The sequence below is a fragment of the Pyrgilauda ruficollis genome, unplaced genomic scaffold (genome assembly GCF_017590135.1).
Source record: "Pyrgilauda ruficollis isolate IOZ18807 unplaced genomic scaffold, ASM1759013v1 scaffold21, whole genome shotgun sequence".
Classification (NCBI taxonomy): domain Eukaryota; kingdom Metazoa; phylum Chordata; class Aves; order Passeriformes; family Passeridae; genus Pyrgilauda; species Pyrgilauda ruficollis.
The window spans coordinates 496,227-517,018 of NW_024520318.1; the positions used below are offsets into that span (position 1 = coordinate 496,227).

Here is a 20,792-nt window from a genome sequence, read left to right on the forward strand (position 1 = left end):
ACCTCATGTCAAGAACATTCAGACATTTGTCCCAAGTCTTACCCGAGTGATCAGGAGCAGCCTGTGAGGCCTGTCTCCTTCCCAGGATGACCCCAAGTGTCTGTTTTTCCAAATGCAGATGCTTTGTTGCCAAGGCTCACTGAAATTTGTTGGAAGCAACAAATTACATTCAAGACCGAATGATCACATCTGTTTTTTGACTTTGGAGAAATGCTGGTGTTTCTTTGTTGGGGCTGCAGGGCCGTGTTAGCCCAGCTGGATGTTATTGAGGAACTGCTGCCCCGGGTGCTGCTTAGGAGTCTGTGTTCCTGTCAGGAGCTGCTCCGGGTGATGCCTGGAACGAGCCTCTCCTCCAGGTGAGCAGCCAAGGCCAGGGCGAGGCCACAGCCCTCCCTCCGAAGTGCCCAGCTGCACACAGCCCCGCAGAGAGAGCCAGCAGGGCTTTGGGCTTTGCCAGAACCGCCCTGGTGCTCTGTGCTGGGCTGGGCTCGGGGCTGCTCCTGCTCCAGGGCTGCACAGCAGCACTCCAGCCAGCCCCCTAGGAAATGACAAGAGCTGCTTTTATCCTGGTCCAGAGGCCTGTCTTGTCCTCTGCTTCACAGTGCCACTAGGAGGATTACTGCTGTTGAAATAAGATTTAAGTTGACGCTGAATTGTCAGGTCCTGAAACACGGGATTATGCAAGTAAGAAAACCTTTGGGTTCATGGTTGAATTTATTTGAAATACTTATGACATATCCTCTTCATTAGGAAACATCTCAGGATTTAACTGATGCAGAACACACGTTGAGGTTGTTGAAAGCAGCTGCGATATTTGATCAGACAAAGGAAAATACATCTGATGAAGTGGATCTTTAAAGAAGAAGAAGAAATCCAGTGTAGTGCTTCAGGAGGGCTTCACCCTGGCACTAGCAAGCTGCTTCCTCAGATTGCCTTTTCATTATACTCCACTCACTGGATAAACTTCTCAGCTCTCAGCCCTGGAGATCCCCAAAAGTTCTCTCTTTTCAGAGAGGGGATGGTGGGCTCTGGTGGGAGAACGCTGATGCCTCCCAAGTTTGCTGACAGCAGCAGCAGGGGGCAGGGGCTGGCTGGGGAGCAGGTCTGGATCCAGCTTCATCTCAGAGCACTTCAAGTCCCGTCAAGTTCCTGGAAAGACTCTCTTCAGCTCCAGATTTCTCTGGACCATTCCTAACTTGGCAAAATAGTACAGAGAGTTAGCAAAAAGAGAGAGAGTGCTGTTTGAAAAGAGAAGCAGTTCTGGGAGGAAGCAAAGCTGGTTACTTTTTGTTGGTGCGATTTCACTGAATTTGCATGGGTTAATTCCAGGCTTACATAGAGACATAAATGGTTGTGACATTGAGATTTAAATTTGAAAGAGAGGAATTGCAAAGTATGGAAATTGTCCTTCGTGTGTGCACACACTGCCCACCCTGTGGGAGGGCATGTGTCCGTGTGTGCCCAAGGGAGCAGCAGGCAGCTGGCACAGACAGGGAGCTGTGAGGATGAGGAGGGAGGCTGGATGCGAGGCCACCTCTGTTGAGGGGACATACCTGTGAGACCAGGAGGAGCAAGCATTCCATTGAATCTGAGATGGAGCAGGGCAGTTTGTGGCTGGGGCAGGTTTTGAGCAGGAGCTGGCTCAGGCCGAGGGGTCTGTGGTGTCCCTGGGGACAGGGTCGTTTGTGTGTGGACATGCTGGAAAGCCCTGCAGTTTGGGAGCAGGCAGCAAAGCCAGGGTGGCTGCAGGTGTAGTAGGTAACTACAACTTTGCAGGGTCAAAACTCACTGTTTTCTGCTAGCTCTTTATCCTGGTGGGATTCAGTCTGAAAACCTGTACAGGTTCAGTGGTATTCGATACTGGGCAAGGAGGAGGTTGTGGTTTTTAATTTGAGAGCGTCTTTCCAGCCTTGTCTGGCTCAGGGAGGGGTTCTCACTCCCCCCAGGAACCTGGCAGGTTTTTAGGTGTGCAGTAGCCACCACAGCAATGTCAGGAACTGCACAGTTTTTCTTACTTGGTTCTGTTATATAGGAACAAGAGTGTGCACATTTAACTGAAGTCTTTGGAAAAGAATAGGCAGAATGAAATGTTTTCTGGGTCTTTGGGGCTCGCTGTAAACTGACATTGGTGAAACAAATCCTGAGTGGAAAGAAAGAGTACACTTGGTTGTGTATTTGTGCAGAATTCAGCCGTCAGCAGGCAGCAGCTCGGAGCACATTGTGCCACCGGAGACAGGCTGAGCTGCAGCTGCACAGGCTGCAGGTTCTGCTGTCCTTGCCCTTGCTTGCAGTGCAGTCACTCTGTAGAGCCAGCTGTAGATGGGAAATTGTTCCTGGAATTCTGGTTGCTTTCTGGTTGTAGGATGTGTTCAGAACATCATCTGCATTGACATACCGTTGCTCGTCTGGTGCCCTGGTAAAATTTTCCCTGCAGTGAGCTGAGTCAGGAGACAGCCTGGATGTCTGCAGTGGCTGTAACCAAATAAAAATGCAGGTGAGCTGGGAAAGCCCCTGACTGGGCACACTGAAGGGTTAAAGAGTTCCCGCTCACTAAGCACTCTGTAGAGGAAACAGGAGAGTCAGTACTTTGTATCTGCTGGCTGTTATTTACTCCCCTTGTTGGTTGAATGCTGGCTGCACCTCGTGTCTGTAGAGCAGGGTGAGGTGCTTCCCGTGGGCAAGGCATGCGAGGGATGGATGGATGGATGGATGGATGGATGGATGGATGGATGGATGGATGGATGGATGGATGGATGGATATGGCAGCTTTAACTCCAGGTAAAGTACCTTAAAATGCAAAGGTCTCGTGACAGTGGAACACAAGGAATTGTTTCATAGTAAAAAAATTAATTTGTGATTTAAATTTCCAGGTGATACTGGAGGGGTGTGGTGGGGTTGGTCAGTCCAGGGAACACCTCACCAGGCTGGGCATTTGTTGCAGAAGTGTGTGGAGCTGCATCTGGCAAAACAGACATGCAGCACAGAGTGAGCTCACTACAGCCAGGACAGGGTTTGGGTTTTTCTCTATGGCTGCACTGAACAGGAGGAAACAGGATTTTTTATGACAGTGGTAAAGGTGATTAAGTCTCTAACTAGAAGAGAAGGCAAGGCAGAAGAGAGAAAGAAATTAGAGGGCAGGACAGAAGAGAGACAAAAAGCTGAAGAGGTCAGATGCTGTCGTAACACCTGGCACATAACACAGGAGAGAGGGCTCTGTGTGAGCTGTGTGAGCAGACGGGAGGGGAAGGGGGAGCAAGAGCAAAGCACAAGTCAGGGAGGTCAGGAGATGTCAGAGGATGTAGCGTGCAGACAGGCTCCAAAATTCCTTGACAAAATGTGTTTGTTCCCAGGTTCTGCCAGCTTTTTGCAAAGGATCCTCTGCACCTAGTTCCAAACGTGGTCACTGGTGTGATTAAATATATCTGAAGAGAAAAATAACACTTGCTGATGGATATTTTTTTTTTTTTTTACTGTGGAGGAAAGCACACCTTGTTCTGCCTTGTTGGAATCCTTTAGCATTTGGCTTCATTAAGTCCAGCACTAAAAGTCAGAAGGGAAGGGAGGTCTCCTGTTCATGTTTAGTCCATTGGCTGAAGACACTGCTAATGTTTGTAACAATGTAAAATATTTCTACGCAGCATTTGTCGCATATTTATGGTTTAGATGTTTCTGGTAATTTTAGATACCTAAGGAATTAGACACTGAAAATGTAGCAGCAGTGGAAGGTTGAAGTTATTTGTTATACTTGTCAACTGTTCTGCTCTGGGCTACGCACACACTGTGGGCTGTTTGTGTATGTGTGTGTGCTCATTGCATATTATATATAATATATGTCTGTGTGTGTGACTTCTCCAGGTTTTTTTCAGGCTGTGTGTTTTGTGTGTTGACTTTGGGTTTGTACACAAAAAGGAGCATTCAGAAACTGCAAAGACCTTTTGTGAATTAAGAAGCTACTTTATGCTTAAAAAATTTTAAAATTGTAGTTGCTAAAAATACACTCGTATTTAATATTTAAAATTTGGAAAGCATTGCTGGATTTTATTGTTGTCTGGAGTGCAGCCATGGGTCAGTTGTCCAGCACCATCTGTAGTTGTTCCATTCTTTCTTCTCTGTTCTGTTTAAATGACAAATAATGAAGTGTTTCTGAGTGACTGCTCAAGTTCTGTTTTGATCACCTGACAAATTACTTGGTTCAGCTTCTGCTCCTTGGTGTTGTGTAAAAGCTGTCTGAGCCCTGCAGGGATTCCCAGGGGCAGTGGTGCCACGGAAGAGCAGGATCAGCTGCTGGGAGCAGCACATCTCCAGGTCCCTGGAATGCTGGGGTTCTGAGCTCTTGGGCATAACGGTGAGCAAAGCTGTCACCGTCAACTTGTGTCTTTGTAGGGAGGTTGTGGGGTAGAAAGTTCTCATTTTTTATTTCACTGCTTTGCTGTTTTATTACTTTTAGAGTGAGTCAGGTCTCATGTAACAAAAGGTCATGGAAAGGAGAGGAATTCAGTATTTGTTTTATTTCCTTTTAATACTCAGAAACAAGTTGTTTCCTCTCATAGATCTAAGTGAAATATATTAAAAGAGAATTTAGGTTTTTGAAGAGCGAGCACCTGTAAGGCAGCCCTGCAACCCAGCCCCGAGGCTGATGCTCTCATCTCTGGAGCTTTGATTCTGCCTCACACATGCTGAACTTGGGGGAAAAAGTGCTTCTGCAATGAGATCATGATACGCCAGTCCTCCCTCTGAATGTTCCTGTTTGTTTCATCAGCTCAGTTGGCTCCCACACATGGAAAGTTTTTCATTTCCCACCAGCTATGTGGCTGAACACTTGAAGTGAGAGCATTTGAGTCTTCAGGTCTCACACACACACGCAGCATCTGCAGAGGTGGCATTTCCTGCAGCTCGCGTGTGCGCCAAGGTAGTGACACTGCCGAAATGTCCTACAACACCACCAAACTGCCAGGAGCAGAAACCACAGAATCGTTTGGGGTGGAAAACACCTCCAAGATCATTGAGTCCAAGCTGTGCCCGATCCCACCTTGTCCCCCAGCCCAGACCACGGAGTGCCACATGCAGTCATTCCTTGGCACCTCCCAGGCTGGGGGCTCCATCACCTCCCTGGGCAGCCCCAACAGTGCCTGGCCACCCTTTCTGTAAAGAAATTCTTCTTGAGAATGCTGCTTCCTACAGAAAGTCTGCATCTGTAAAACAATACTCCTCTTTCCTTTTTGCCGTTGGGCTGGGTTTTGTGCCTTCCTCCTGCTGGGATGGGCCCAGGAGCCGAGCTGCCCTCGGGAGGAGCGGAGCGCTGCCGCCGTCTGCACGGCTCTGCTTTGGGACAGGACAGGGAGTTGTCATGTGAAAATAAACAAAGGGAATTCTGACCGACTGCAGAGCGGTGCTTGGCATGTTTTGTGGTTATTTAACTTTAGAAAAATAAATCCTGCCACCTGTGTGTGCCACTAGTCCATGTGCACTGACCTGCTCTGTTCACAGCGCGGCAAGGGCGGGGGGATCTGCACCTCTGTGCTCCTGCATGCCCACGAGCTCTGCGAGGCCTTACAGACACTGAAAAACAGCTTCTGCTCTTTGCATGTTCTTTCTGCTCCTCTGGTGTCATTGTCACATATTTCATAAGCTTTTCTGAGCGTTTTTCTCCTCAATGTGTGACTGACAGAGTTGAGCTTTTCAAGACTTTTGCATCAAATATTCACCCTGCAGCCGCATTTCTGAGCACACAGAGGCTCTCAGCTGGTCCTGCTCTGTGTAAGGATTTGCTCTAGCAAGGAGTTGCATTTTCAGAAATGATGCCTATGCAGAGGCTTTAACAGAGAGAGGCTGGAGAGCTCCTGAGAGCAAACAATGTTTCCTGGTAGCTGTAGTTATATTTGCACTGCACTGGTGCGGACAGAGCAGATAGATACTGTCTTTATTTGCACACTGCCTTACAGTGGGTCTTTTGTTCTGTCATTTTACTGTCATTTTGTTTCATGTGGAAAGTGAGCAAGGCCAAACCTCTGGGGTAGAAGGTAGCAGGGGTGCAGAGTGTGTAGTTAGAGCAGCACTGCCTGTTAGAGATGCTTAAATGAGTGCACACATCCATCAGACAGCTTTGTCTTTGTGAAATATTGATCTGCAATATCAATGTTAAGAGGCCTGGAAAGCACTTAGTGCAGGAAATTATTCCTGAGCTGTATGAGAAAAAAATCTGTGACTGATACAGGGCCTGTTGAGCCCTCTGTCCTGCCTTCCCCTCCTGAGCAGTGCAGCACCAGGCTGAGCAAGGAATTCAGCATTGGCGTGGGCTGAAACTTCCAGGTCTGGTTGATGCATGTGCAATGTTAATGATTATTGGATCGTGTAGCGGGCGTGTCAGGGCTGGGGCTGGACACTGACCCAAGGGCACGGAGTGGACCCTGCACTGCCTGCTTACTGCGGGGTTTGGCTGAGCCCCCGCTTGGGAAATTGGGCAAACAGCGCTGCTGCTCTGCTGCCTTCCGCAGGACACGGAGCTGCCTGCCCCCAGCTGGGATGGCCTCTGCTCCTCCTTGGTTTTCCACGGAGCTGTTAAGTGCTTCAGGGCTGGCCTTGGTTTGGTTTGTTGTTTTTGAAGAAATATGACAAGTGTGTCCCAGAAGCACGGTGGAAGTGGTGCTGCATGTGCTGCTCCAGCGGGGCCTCCAGCCCTACCCTGGCTCCCAGGGAGGTTCCCTCAGGGACTGCAAGGGTGTTTATTTGGTTAGGAAGCTTTTACTGGGCCTCAAGAGCACTTGCAAGGTAAAACAAACCTGATGTGTCAGCCTTTGTTTACCCACGACACTTTCCCTTTCCTATTCTTGCTTGCTTCAATTTGTTCTTTGTTAAAGACTTTTAGCTCTCCGTTTGCCTTAGGATGTGGAATACATCAACATTTTTTGGTATCATTTTTTTGTCCCTGCAGTCTGAATTACTTAGATTGATCCTCCTTGTATGAATTTGTGAACTATAAACTTAGTTTAAGTTTTTTTTTATTTCTCTTCTGCTGTACTCTTTGTTATTTATATCCTTTTCTTTCCTCATTTGCCTAAGCAGTAAAAAACTATTACTCCAGCTCGTCATCAGTTGGTCATGGTTTGGTGGTGTTCTTTATCTAGCTTCTAATTACTTCAAATTTGTCTTTTCTCTTGCCTCCCTGGATGATGTAGTAAAATCTTGGGTTTGTGTTTTTCTAGTCCCTTTACTAATACCCAGTGCTGTTATCCCCTCATCAGTGACGGGCAGACCATATTTCACCAGTAATGGGTACTTTGGTTGCCATCAGGGAAATCTGATCTTCTTTCAGCTTTCCTCCCCACTCCTGAGGCTTCTGCAAAGTGCCTCTGTGGCTCTTGGAATTACCAGACCCATGGTAATTCCATCACCAGCACAGTGTTCTCCGGGGGCCTGGTGCTGGTGTTTTGTTGTCCACGCCAAGCCGAGCAGCTGGGGTGTGCTGAGGAGGAGCTGGGTGTGTGGGTTAACGGGGTCACGGTTCCTCTGGGGGAGCCTGTGCAGGACCCTGCTCTGTGTGTGTGTGAGGTTTGGTGCAGCAGGGCACCAGGACAGCCTGCCCTGGCAGGGCAGTGCCCACAGCAGTGTGTCCGTGCCTGCCCTGCCTGTGCAGGGTTTGGTGCAGCAGTGTACCCAGAACAGCCTCCCCTGGCCAGGGCAGTGCCCATTGCAGTGTGTCTGTGCCTGCTCTGCCTGTGCAGGACCCTGCTCTGTGTGTGTGTGAGGTTTGGTGCAGCGGGGCACCAGGACAGCCTCCCCTGGCCAGGGCAGTGCCCATTGCAGTGTGTCTGTGCCTGCTCTGCCTGTGCAGGACCCTGCTGTGTGTGTGCAGGGTTTGGTGCAGCAGTGTACCCAGGACAGCCTGCCCTGGCAGGGCAATGCCCATTGCAGTGTGTCTGTGCCCGCCCTGCCTGTGCAGGACCCTGCTGTGTGTGTGCAGGGTTTGGTGCAGCAGTGTACCCAGAACAGCCTCCCCTGGCCAGGGCAGTGCCCACGGCAGTGTGTCTGTGCCTGCCCTGCCTGTGCAGGACCCTGCTGTGTGTGTGTGCAGCAGTGTACCCAGAACAGCCTCCCCTGGCCAGGGCAGTGCCCACGGCAGTGTGTCCATGCCTGCCCTGCCTGTGCAGGGTTTGGTGCAGCAGGGTACCCAGAACAGCCTCCCCTGGCCAGGGCAGTGCCCACGGCAGCTGTCCCATGCCTGCCGAGCCGGTGGAGCGCTGCTCCCCTCCCGGCCCTCCCATCCATCCCGGTGCTCCAGCACTCTGCTCCCCTCCGCCCCGCTCACATGCTCGCTTTTTTTGTCCAGAAATGACTAAGCTTCCTGTTATTCCACTCTGTCAGTTTTTCCCCAATCCTGCTGTCGTGTTGGGCAATATTTACTTGCCAGCAGCTTCCTCTGCCGCTGTCCCACTCAGCTCCGTCCTGTTCCCACTTGCTTCTTAATTTGTTATTTGCGGCCCTCAGGGATGTTCACTTTCACTCTGTTGGACTTATTTCCACTAAAGCCAGGATTTATAAAGAGCTGTGAACCCCAGGAGAGCGTTACCTGGGTGCTGCAGGAGTGCACTGTGGAGAGCTGCACTTTGGTTCACGATGTGAGCACACCTGGCACAGGTGCAGCCAGGGCGGCATCGCAGCGCTGTCCTGAGCTATCCCTGCCTGACGGGCGTGTTCGTGTGTACAGAGGAGTTGTTCCTGCCTCGCTGGAAACCACAGGCACGCTTTGATTTAGCAGGGCTGTCCTTCGGATGATGGGAAATCGAAGGAGCTGCTCAGGAGAGGGTTTTCCCTCTGGAGCTCCAAGGCAGCCTGGAGGCATTGGCCGATGCTGTGGAGGTGGAGGGTGGCTGGCAGGGGGGGCAGTGGCTGAAGGCTGTCCCATGGACCTCTCCCAGCCCCTGTGCCCCGAGCAGGGTGGCAGGCAGGGCAGGGATGTCCCAGTCCAGCACCCTGCAGGGCTCGGTGCACCTGGTCCCACCACGTGCCTCCTCTGGGACCAGCGGCAGCAAACAGCCACGGCGACCCGTACTGCTGGTGTGAAAATAATACCTCGGCAGGAATAAACAAGCTATTTTTGTGTCTTAGGGGTGGCCATGCAGAGCTGACTCAGGGCCTTGCCTTGCACTGCCACCGGGGCTTATTCAGACATCCTGAGCATTCAGAGCAGCCTGAGGCGCTTCCCTTGGTGCTGGGAGGGTGGGATGGTGCCAGTGGGCCTGGGAGGTGTCCCTGTCCCCAGAGGGGCTGCTGGCTGCCAGGCAGTGCTGCTGTGTCACAGAGCAGGGGACATCCCAGTGCCAGCTCCTCAGGTCCCCAGCAGCGTGGTCGGGTCCTGCTGGAGCTGCTGCTGGCTCGGGTGGTGCTTGTGCCCAGGTACAATAAATTACACGGAGTTGCAGCAGGTGGGGAGGGAAACTTTATCTGGAAGCAAACAGGGACAGAGCTCGTCGGAAATGAATAGTGCCTGGCAGAGATTGGGTGTGAAAACTGACACATAAATGTCACAGCATGAAAAATAGTTTCTCATACGTAGAATTAAACCGCTCGTGACCCCGAGGCTACAGCAGGGCTGGGTACGCCAGGGAAAGAGCATCTCTCTTTTGTTTTACTCTTTTGTGGCACTTTATCACTACAACAAGTACTAATTTTAATTGTTTTACTTTGCACGTGCTGAGTTCTGTCAGTTGCCAAATTCCAGAGCGATGTACCCATTGGGCTCCATGGGTTTTATGGTTGTGACACGTGCAGAAACAAAGGCCAAGGCTAACAGTTCTACTTATGTGATAATTATGATATGGTAGAGAGTAAAGGGAGAAGAGCTGTGTTCAGTCTGTCTTGCACATTTAAGGAAAGATGCAAGGCTAGTTTTCTGTCAGCCTAATCTTTATCTTTTAATGATTGTTCTTTGATTTTCACTTCAAACCAGACAGTATGAGCTATCAAAAAAATTCAAAGTGACCAGGGATCCTTTTGTTGGATCTGTGAGCCAACAGAGGGAAAGAGGAAAGGTGTGGGATAGGAGGGTGCCTTGGGGGGGATGTGGTGGTCCCTGGCAGGGGCACACAGCAGTGCCCTTTGAGGGGGGAACTTGGCAGTGTCTCAGGGGGATGTGGCAGTGCCCTGGGGTGGGCACCGTGTTTCTGGGGGCTGTTGCTGATCTGGGGGTGCCTTTGGGCATGAGGCTCGTGCATTGCCCTCATAGGTGAATGTGGCTGGGTTCATTAATTCCTCCTGAATTGCTGAATAAGGGTTTCCTTTCTGCTGCTGGTCCTGGGAAGCTGCACTGACTGATTTTAGAGGGGTTTTGTAGGAAATCACTGTCTTGTCAAAAGTTCCCTCTTGTGGAAAACAGGTGAAAATTTTTTCTTAGAAGTTGTTAAAGATTCCCTGGTTTTGTTTTGGTTGTTGTTGGGTTTTTTGGGGTTTTTTTTTTCCAAAAGAGAAATGCTTCAATGTTGTTTAGTCCCTAACATTCTTGTTGGACAGTGGCAGTGCTTTCTGCCTTACCCTAGTGCATTTGTGGGTTTGTCCTTTCAGTCACAGTGGGATTCTGGCTGGAAGAGGCATCCACTGGCCTGATGTGTGCTGTTACTGGGTGGTTTTCCTTCCATTCCTGTGTGAACTTCTCTCGTTCTTCGGGTTTGCAGGGCAGGGCAGTGCTGGCCGGTTCCCCACACACCTCCAGTCAGTGGCACGGTGGTGGTGACAGCCATGAGCCTTCACTGTCAAACCTGTGGGTCACCCCTGCTCTGAGGGGTTCGATGTTCTGATGGACTGTGGTGGTCCCTCAGCCCCCTGTGGAAATTGATCTCCAAGCTTTGTGTTTGGTGGTGCAGTGGCATCAGACTGAACTGCTTTGGAACTGCAGTGTGACATGCGCCCTGCCTCCGGCAGCAGCCTGTCCTGGGTGCCAAGTGTGCTGTATTGGCCTCTCTTTTGTTTTATTACTCAGTAGACTGAATGGCCTTAATTTGTTTATCGTGTAAGCAAACTGTACAGAAAATCCAGAAGTGTCAAATTTTTGGTTGCCAGAGGCAGAACTTGGTGTCAGCTGCCAAAGGCAGCCTGTCAGTGGGTATGGCACCCACACAAGAGTCCCTGCTGCTCTGGAGGGCTGTGGGCTCTGTAATGCCCAGGAAGCTCTGTCCCAGTCCCAGCAGCTCTCCCCACCGCCTCCATAGCCACTCTGGGTTATTTTGGCAGTACTGGAGGTGTGTGGTAACTAAGTAGAAAGGTTTGGATGTCATCAAGCAGTATGATTCCATCTTAGGCAGTTTATTGTGTTGTAAAATGTCTCTTGCACTTGTGCAGTCAGGGACCTGGAGCTGTTTGCATTCCTGAAAATCAGGTCACTTCTCCGTGCTGCTTTCAGGGATTTCACAGGATGCCCTGCAGCCCCTGGGTTTCCCAGCAGTGGAACGTGCTGGGTTTGTTTTGTCAGGTGCCAGCCAGCCCTTACAGAGCCACAGAGCGCGCGGCTCGGCGGAGGTTTCCGAGTGCCATTGCTGAAACAGAGTCAAGATCATTTCTCATGCTGCTACTTCAAACTTGTTATCCTTTGTACGCTCTGGGGGAAAGTAAGTTCCTCATGCTGAGAAAGCAGCTGTTGGCTTTTCCAGGTGCCAGCAGCCACTGCTTCCCCCGTGCATGAACTCGCAGTGTACCTGTGCACAGGTACCTGTGCTGCTGCTGTCCACCTGGGGAGGGTTCACTGCCTGCTTTCCACACCCTGAGAAAAGTGGCATCTCGGAGCAGAGCTCAAGGGATTAGTTTGAAATCCTATCTCCAGGCTTTGGCATTGATCTCCAGAACAGTTCCCATTTGAGGCTGACCTTGGTTTCAGAAAAATGTTTTATTTATCTATAAGGATAGGTCCAGGCAAATTTCTTCTTTCAGCAGAAATTCTTCTCTGTGAGGGTGGTGAGTCTGGTGTGACCCTGGCACAGGGTGCCCAGAGCAGCTGTGGCTGCTCCTGGATCCCTGGCAGTGCCCAAAGCAGGCTGGACAGGGCTTGGAGCTACCTGGGATAGTGGGAGGTGTCCCTACCCATGGCAGGAGGATTGGAACTGAGTGATCTTTAAGGTCATTTTCAACCCTAACAAGTCTGTGACTCTGTGATGCTATGAAATGTCACATTTAGAGCTTTTCCCCTCAGAGTGCTTTGTTTCACCTGTGCTCAGTTTTAAACTCAAATCTTATTTTGAAATGAAGTTTAATAAACTTCCCAAATTTCAGTCAGAATTTACCGTTTAACTTCACTTGAATAAAATAATATTTTAATAATTGCTCTTCCTGCTAATGTTGGGGAAATAATTTTTTTTTCATTCAATAATATATTTGCCTGACATATGTATTCTAATCATATTTAAACTGTATTTAAAACAGCATGTCAAGGTGCTGCACTTGCTAAAAACCAGGGAAAAATACAACTGAAAGGATAGCAAGAAAATCAGGAAAGGTATAATTCTTACATAAACTCAGTCAATAAAAACGCCAGACATGTGGATGTGCTGGCATTTCAGATTCGATTCCAGCAGTGATTTCCAGTGTCTGGGGTGTGGGGCTGCAGTTCTCAGCAGTGCTTTTAGAGCAGCCTCTCTCCCATAAAAATGCCGACATAAAAGCTGACAGCCACTGACCTTCAGGCGGCGGGAGGAGGCTGATGGGCGGCACAGAGCGGTTTGTCTGTGTGACGGTAATTTTGGTCATTTTGGTGTTGCTCAGCGCTGCCCCGAGCCCTCACCGTGCTGGCGTGACCACTCCTGTGCCCACATCCCCTGGGGTGCCATGTGTGGGGCAGCGGTGGCGAGCTTCAGAAGTTAAACACCAACACCATGAGCATACCCTGGTGAAAGCCCTGCCTGTTGTGAGGGGCAATAGGGATTGCTTCTCCTTCCCCCTCTCCCCCATCCTTGTTGTGGAGCCTGTGCACCCCTGGCGCCTGTGCACATCTGGAGGGGTCGCTCTGTCCCTGCCCACATCCAGCTGCAGTGGGGATGCGGGTCCCATCTCGTGTCTCGTCTGATGGGGCAGGGGATGCCAGGCTGGGGGTACGCTGTGGGCATCTCTGGGAGCTAAAGGCAGCCATCAGGGGTGCCCAGCTGGGCTCAGTGCAGAGCTCTGTGCAGAGGATCAGCACAGTGATGGGGCCTCACCCCTCTCCTGCTGCTTATTTGCTTTGTCTGTTCAGGGCAGATTTCTGGTGAAGGTTCTGTGTAGTGCTCTGTGTCGTGCCTGTGGGGTCAGTGTCAGGGGACTACAGCTGTGAGCAGGATTTGGATCACAGCAATCCCGCTACCTGCTCAGCATCCCACTGTTCTGGCCCCTTGCAGCTGGGCACCACGGGAATCTGCGCTCATAAACAGATTAAATCTGCCGTGTGTTTTACTTGATCCGGGCATAAAGTCATATTCATTAACTTGTGGGTCATTGCGCGCCTGAGCGAGCATCATACGGATTAGCAGAGATTCTCTAAAAGGATTTGGCAGCACTGGGAGTTCAAGGAGCAGCTGGAGCTCTCGCAGGGAAGAGCTTGTGGTTCCCAATGTGCTGTGACACCGTGCTGCTCCTTGGGGGGGACAAAGCCCCTCGGGCTGGGGGGAGGCTGCTCTTTCTGCTCCCCCCTGGAAAAACGTAATTCCCTCATGTCCTGGGGTACAGCACTGGCTGGGGACAGGGGGAGGGTTAGGGTTAGGGGTGCTTGGAAATGAAGTGTTGCTCAATCTCAGGCTGCAGAGTTTGTGTGTCCTGGGAGAGTCAATATAAATACTGATAGCTTGATACGTACGTGGTGTCTGTACAGACATGGGGATACACAAACATTTGTAGTAATAGCAAGATCAACCACATATTGTATCGAATATTTATATAAATGTTAAAAACATAAAAATTTTAAAATACATACATATAAATAAAATTTATAAAAGTTAAAGAATTGATGTAAGTACTTGTATATCCATATGTGGTTGATGCATTTGCTAATGCTGTTATGAAATGAGAACTGGGGTAATTTGGAGGTATCCCAGCAGCCACCTTACCCCAGGTCAGAGTGGCTAGGGCTGGACAGGTGCTCAGTTGACATCACTGTGGGTGCAAAGAAAAGATCCAGAGGTGTGAATGTCTCCATATCCCCATCCCCATCCTCATGCCACTGTTGTGGCACTGGGGATCATTCTGTGCTTCCTCGGGGCTGAGGAGGAGGAGGAGGGACCCACAGACAGCAGGAGCAGCAGGGAGGGTTTTGCTGCTGAGCTGGTGTCTTTCCTTCTGTTTTGTGCTGGCAGTCTGCTTGCTCTGTTTGCTTTTTTCTTTCTTTTTTTAAATCCTGTTGTATTTCATGGCAGTAGGACAGCTCCCGTAGGAGTGCTATTAGCTGTGCAAGCCAAATGATCCATTAGAGGGGTTGAGGCTTTTATGTACAAGAATCACACGCAAAGACGTCATTAAGTGGTCACTTTGGTGTGTTTTCACATGAAAGGGTTCACTTTGAAAAGTGTCTGCAGAGTGCTGCCATCAGTATCCCTGTGCCACAGCAGCAGCCCTGGGGGGAGCTGAGGGGGCTTCTCAGGGGTGATGCCCTCACCTCCTTGCCCGGAGATGTGTGTTTGCCCCAGCTGGCATGCTGCTTGCTCCCAGAGCTGTTTGGGAGTGTCCAAACCCCCAGCCCCTCCCTGGCAGGCTGTTGGGCTGGGGGAGCTGCAGGGTCCGGAGGGCGAGCACTGCCCCAGCTCTGCGTTTGGCCCTGAACCAGCGCCTGGTTACAGTGTGGGACAGCTCTGCGAGAGGCACCTGTGGTCCCACGGCATCACAAGGGCAGAACTGGCTGCAGCGACCCCTCCAGCAGGTGTTGGGCTGTCTGCAGTCAGCCGTGCATCAGCCTTGTGTAGAGGTTCAGTGACTGCAGCCGTGCCTCTGACCAGCCCCGGAGGTGTAAGTCACGGACCGGGCTGCAGGCTGCGTGCTCCAGGCCCTGGGATATACTGAAAAGGTATCTCTGAACGTGGCAGGCAGCCCCAACACAAAGCGCCTGCAAACAGTTTATTTTTAAAAAGGAAACCACAGCTTACATGGAGTTAAATGTTTTCCTGTAAAACACATGGGCATCAGGATAAATAGTTTTACCATTTACAGGCAACAGTTGGTGGTACGTAGCAGCCATCCTGCTCGGGTTCAGAGGGATTTGTACTCCCTGACGGAGGGAGGTGTTTGCCTGTTTGTTTTGGATCAGGAGCATTCCGTGTGTTCCAGCTGCGCTCTTGAGCTGTGGCTGCTGGTTCTGCAGCTTTGGCATCCCCAGCCCGGGGGAAGCAGCCCCAGGCAGAGCCCCCGGCCGAGGGAACGCCGCAGCCCCAGCAGCTGCAGTCGGTGCCACAGCACCCCCAGAACATCCACAAGGGTTTCAGTGGCTGAAAATTCTGTCAGTCGTTAATAATTGTTCCGTGGTGATGGGGTGGTGCGTGTTCATGCAGGGTGGGTGGGATGTGCAGCACTCGCTGGAGTCTCTGTTGGCCACAAGGAGATTTTTCTTTTGTCTTTAGGAGGTAACCTGCTAAATTATAGAGGGCTGTAGGTCTGACCATGAATAGCCACTTCAAATTACAGAATCACAGACTCAGTGAGTAAAGGAGCTTGCAGTCTCAGAAGGGAAGCCCAAGAAAGCTTTTCTGTTATTAAATGTGCAATCAGGGTGTTTTCTGGAAGGAGATTATTATCGCAGAGCAAAAATTGCAGTTGTATTCCTAGCATATAGTGTAGGATGTTAGAAGCAGGGTGTGCTGTGCTTCCCAGAAAACTGGTGTTGTGGGGAAGAGCCTGGTGGTGACACACAGAAGTGGGTACACTCCTGTTCACCTGTGTGCAGGTGTACCCAGGTGTACTGTCATGATCCAACACACCTGTCAGAGGATCCAGGTCTTCTAGGAATACCCTGGATTTTCTGAATGTAGAATTTTGGGAGTGATTTTTCCGAGGCATGATTGGTCATTTTCTTTTGTCTGAGTTTGCCACGTTTCCCACAATTCGGTAAGTGTTCATCCAAAGTGCCTTGTGCTTTGTGGGGAGTAAAGCCGTGCTGAGTAGCTGGGGATGCTTCTGCCCTGTGGGAAGGTGCCTGGGGACAGGTACAAGTTCCTGCTCCCCTGAAGGCAAGGTGAAAAATCCTCTCAGTCCAACTTCTGATCAGCAGACCGTGCTGAGCCCTGTGCTGCACACGATGAGGTGTCACAGGAGGCTGAACACAGCAAGGTCAGGCACATCCTGCTCCCATCCGGAGTGGGTGGCATTTCTTCATTTTTGACAATGAAACTATACAGGGTAGGAAATAAATCTATATATTGAGCACCAAAAAAAGAAATGGAGAGGCAGCATGAGATTAAAAGACTTACTGCTGCAAGGAGAGCAAAGGAAATGTGTGCTTGCAGCCATGATTGAATAAGAGTGAGAAGTTTGTGGCAGCTGTCCTGCTCGGAGGGGCTGGGCTGAGCTCAGCAGGCACTGTCTGACACTGCTGAGCCCAGGGCTGGGCAGAGCACCCCGGCAGAGTGGCTGGGACACCGAGGGCCCCTGCTGAGGAGCATTGTGCTGAGTTTTAGTCCAGCAGGATTGGGTTAATCCCCCGCTGTGCTGGTGTGGCCCATCAGGACACTGCAGCATCCCCTGCCACCTCTGAATTTACTCACTTCTAATATTCCTTTTGTAATGATTGGAAGAGAGCTCAGAGAAGGTTCAGAGAGATGAAAATTTGCCTTGACCTCTGTGGATGCAGTCAGCAGGATGCAGTGACTGGGTACCGGGGAAGTGCTCGCTGCAGGGGCAGGGGATGAATGCTGCCCGTGTTCTGCTGAGATCGGTGCCTGCGGCTTCCAGCTCCTGGGCACTCTGTGCACCATTTGTAACCGTCCATGGAATGAAAGTGAGACCAGAAACCCTGCTCCCAGACAGACAAGTCTGCATTTCTTCTGGGAAATTCGCTAAGATCTGTAAATTAAGAGATTGAAGGTTAAAGGTGCCCTGAGCTCCAGAGCTACATGCATACAGGAGGATGTAAGTGTTTTGGTAGTAGCTGGTGATAGCAAAGCATAAGCAAAATTTACCTGGGGCTGTGGCATATTCTGGTAGTCTTTAACTCTCAGTAAATAGCTTTCCTTAAAGACCATGTCTTAGGTGGATAGAAATGCTGGTCTCAGTGGAGAAGCAGAGAGGCTCCTTGTTTCCTGGGAGCCAGAGGACATTGCATTAGATCACAGGAATGATTTTTATGGCTTTAAAGCATTTGAGTGTATGAAGTACATTAAGTGGTTGGGGTGTACAACACGTACTGCCGGGCTTTGGATGTCATCCAGAGAGTTGTGGAACTGCCTAAACCCCAGCACTGCAATGAGGACATTGAGTTTAGATTTAGTTTAGTCTGGATTTCAGAATCAGGTTGGTTAACTGCTCCTCTTATTCCAGCGACACATGTTGTAGTTCCATGTTACCCATTTAGCAGTAATTGGCTCTGACTTTTACATTGTACTCATGTAGGGTCTCATTTTCCAGTATCTGGTAAGTGTGTCTGCTTGTGTTTGCTTTAGCCCATGGCATAAGGAACAAAGATGCAGCTTCTAATCCTACTGTGCCCATTCTCTTCTTCAGGGCCGATGTTCAAGGGAAAACTGCAAATATCTTCACCCACCACCACACTTAAAAACGCAGCTGGAGATCAATGGCCGCAATAACCTGATCCAGCAGAAGAACATGGCCATGCTGGCCCAGCAGATGCAGCTGGCCAATGCCATGATGCCCGGAGCCCCGCTGCAGCCCGTGGTACGTGCAGGGTCCCTCGGGGGGGCTGAGTGCAGGCAGCACAGGCTTCCACACCAGGGAAACCCCACAAAGGTCGGGAGTGGGAGGGGAGTCAACTGCACTGACATGCCCCGCTGTATGTCTTTGTGTTGCTTAATTCTGCCTTGCCTGAAGTAATATTTTTAATTATTTCAGTAACCTTGGGTTAATTTGTCTTTCACAGCTTTATTCTCAGAGTTTGAAAAGTGAGGGATCTGCATGAGATTTTCGTTTCCTTTGCAGTATTGTGTGCTCTAGGAAACTCCTGGCTTTGAGAAGATACCCACTGGGAACTTTCCAAACTTTACCAAAGGGAACTTTCCCAGAGAATTGCTTGCTGGAATTGAGCTTTAGTTTAGGGGAGTTGGGTTCAGCTTGCCCATGGCTAGTGCATCAGTCAGTATGAGCCCACGCAGCAGCAGAGAGCTGGGGTGGCTCTGTGCCCTGGCCCGGCAGTGGCCGTGTGCCCCTGGGGCTGTAGGACAGGGGCTGTCCCCACTTAGACTGTGCAGCACATCACGATGTCCCTGTGAGCTTCAGAGCAATGCCAGCTGGCTCTGATAACATGCTGTTACTCTGCAGTGGTCAAAAGGCTGCAGGGTATTTATATTGCTAGAAAACAAGCTCAGTAGAAAATAAATGGGGTAGTCTTATTTGCTGTACAGCAGGCACACAGGTGTCTGTTTGAGTGTATTGGGCTGAAATTAAACACCAACATCTCTTAAGTTACACACTAACAGACTGGTTCTATTTTGAAGTTCATTATTACATAGCTGATAACCCAATAATGAAAAGTGCAGTTAATTAATAGTGTATTTAAGAGTAATATTTAATTTCCTGTAATATTTGCCAGGTTGTTTTCCATTCACATGGATGAAGAATCATAAGCATTACAGAAATTATAGCCATTTACACAACTCTCATTCTGTTTTCTCCAGTAATCCCTGCATGTTTTTGTTCATTATTTCAAATGTTTCTTGCTTCCAAACAATTCATCATTTCCTCAGGAGAACAGAAACAGGTGCTGTTCTCTGCTGTCTGCCTTAAATTGATATGAAACAGGGAAAGAGTTGTGTTAAATCTGTAGCTGTTCTTCCCTCTAAAAATTAGTTGGGGGAAAGAACCTAAATGCCTTGAGTAACTGCCTTATTTAGATAGTGAAAGACAAACACTCCTGGCTGAATTTTATTTGGCAGTTACACGGCATTTGGGGGCAGGAGAGTTATTTAATCCTTGCCACAGTGTAGCAGCTCTGTGTTGGGTTTTCACAGCATTATTTGGGCTCTGCACCCAATTATCTTCACACCCACAAGGGCACTTGACTCTTTTTTGAAAACATGCAAACAAACAAAATAAAATCATATTTGCATGTGCTCTTTCTTCCCCTGGTTTGATGCTTTAGCCTAACTAAAGCAGTAATAAAAGTGTGTGATTATCTGCATGGCCAGCCTGCTGAGTTCTGTAAAACGGGAGGATTGTGGCTGTGAAACCTCAGGAGTTCCTGAGCCAGCTCTAGCTGCAGCAGGGTCAGAAAAGCTTTGCCTGTGCCTGAAGTCGAGTGTGGTCGGTGCTTTGTCAGGGCTCTCAGATGCCTTTTCCCCAAGAGCCAGCGTTGTACCTGCTGTGGCCATGTCCCCCTGGTAGCCCAGACTCTCTGTGACCCACAGAGCGTCTGTCATTCATTATGGCATTGCTGGAGTGTGGATCCACTGTGAGTTTGCTGCAGGAGCTGCCACGTGCTGTGAGTGTGCAGGGAAGCTGGAGCAGGAGGGCCAGCAGAGGCTGGTGGGACACCTGTCCTGTGCTCTTGCAACAACTGCACGGGTGTTCCCACAAACACAACAAATGCTCCTTTCCAGTCAGTAGAAACTCCCCTGTTCAGCTCCAGGGGATGCCCAGAGAGTTGTTTTGCTGGCAGCGTGGCAAGCTGCTGCACACCCAATGCTAAGTGTCTCTTTCCCTGTGTCCCTTTGCAGCCAATGTTTTCTGTTGCACCGAGCTTAGCCACCAACGCATCAGCCGCCTTCAACCCCTACCTGGGGCCCGTGTCTCCCGGCCTGGTGCCCGCCGAGATCCTGCCCACGGCCCCGATGCTGGTGACAGGAAACCCCGGCGTGCCCGTTCCTGCCGCCGCCGCCGCCGCCGCCCAGAAGCTGATGAGGACAGACAGGCTGGAGGTAGGGCTGCGTGCTGTAGCTTACTCTCACAAGTGCTGTCATTTATTATGTCTTCTAGGTAGGAAGTACTTTCCTTGTGAAAGGAAATAATGCAGGTTTCACTTGGGCTGGTAATGTGGTATCTTTGTGGCGGTAAGAACGAGGAGTGCTGAGTGATTGTACAGTGAGTTCAGGCTGCCGCTCTGCCTCTGACCCTCCCTTGTAGAAGGAAACGGGAATGTTTAGGAATGATCATGGCAGCAGCAAGGGTGCCACGAAGCCGTTAGTGTGTGCCCAGAAGGCGTTAGCATGGTGGGGGCACAGCCCCTGAGCACTAGGGAGGTGCAGAGCTGCAGCTGCTGGGTGCAGATGACTCGGCCTCTCTGGCTCTGGGCAGACGTGCCCACGCTCCCCTGCTGGCCTCCTGCACCTGGCTTATCACCCTCGCTACAACCCTGACAAGTGTCGGTGCTCTTGAGCTGCTGCTCCCCCTTGCTCCGAATCTTTCTTATCTGAAAGGCCTGACAGTGTTTTCGGCACTTTATCGGTGCTGCGGCAGCGTGGGCGGGGAGCCAGGGACGTGCTGCCGGCTGCCAGAGCTTGGGGCACAGCCCGTGGGCACAGCCCGTGAGCACAGCCTGAGAGCACAGCCTGAGAGCACAGCCCGTGGGCACAGCCTGAGAGCACAGCCTGAGAGCACAGCCTGGGAGCACAGCCTGGGAGCACAGCCTGAGAGCACAGCCTGGGAGCATGATCACAGCCTGAGAGCACAGCCTGAGAGCACAGCCTGGGAGC

At 50.4% G+C, this 20,792-nt stretch overlaps 1 protein-coding gene across 18 annotated transcripts in view; it reads left to right on the forward strand.

Annotated features, from left to right (window-relative positions):
- Window positions 1-20,792, forward strand: part of MBNL1 (muscleblind like splicing regulator 1) — a 64,760-nt gene that overhangs the window by 25,336 nt on the left and 18,632 nt on the right. For all 18 annotated transcript variants that reach the window (XR_005955137.1, XR_005955138.1, XR_005955140.1 and 15 more), the window contains 2 exons: window positions 17,653-17,823; window positions 19,818-20,018. Coding sequence is in view for 10 of the 18 variants with exons in the window: in XM_041467579.1 (XP_041323513.1) it covers window positions 17,653-17,823; window positions 19,818-20,018 (372 nt within the window). In the remaining 8 variants the exon portion in view is untranslated. The remainder of the gene's footprint in view (window positions 1-17,652; window positions 17,824-19,817; window positions 20,019-20,792) is intronic.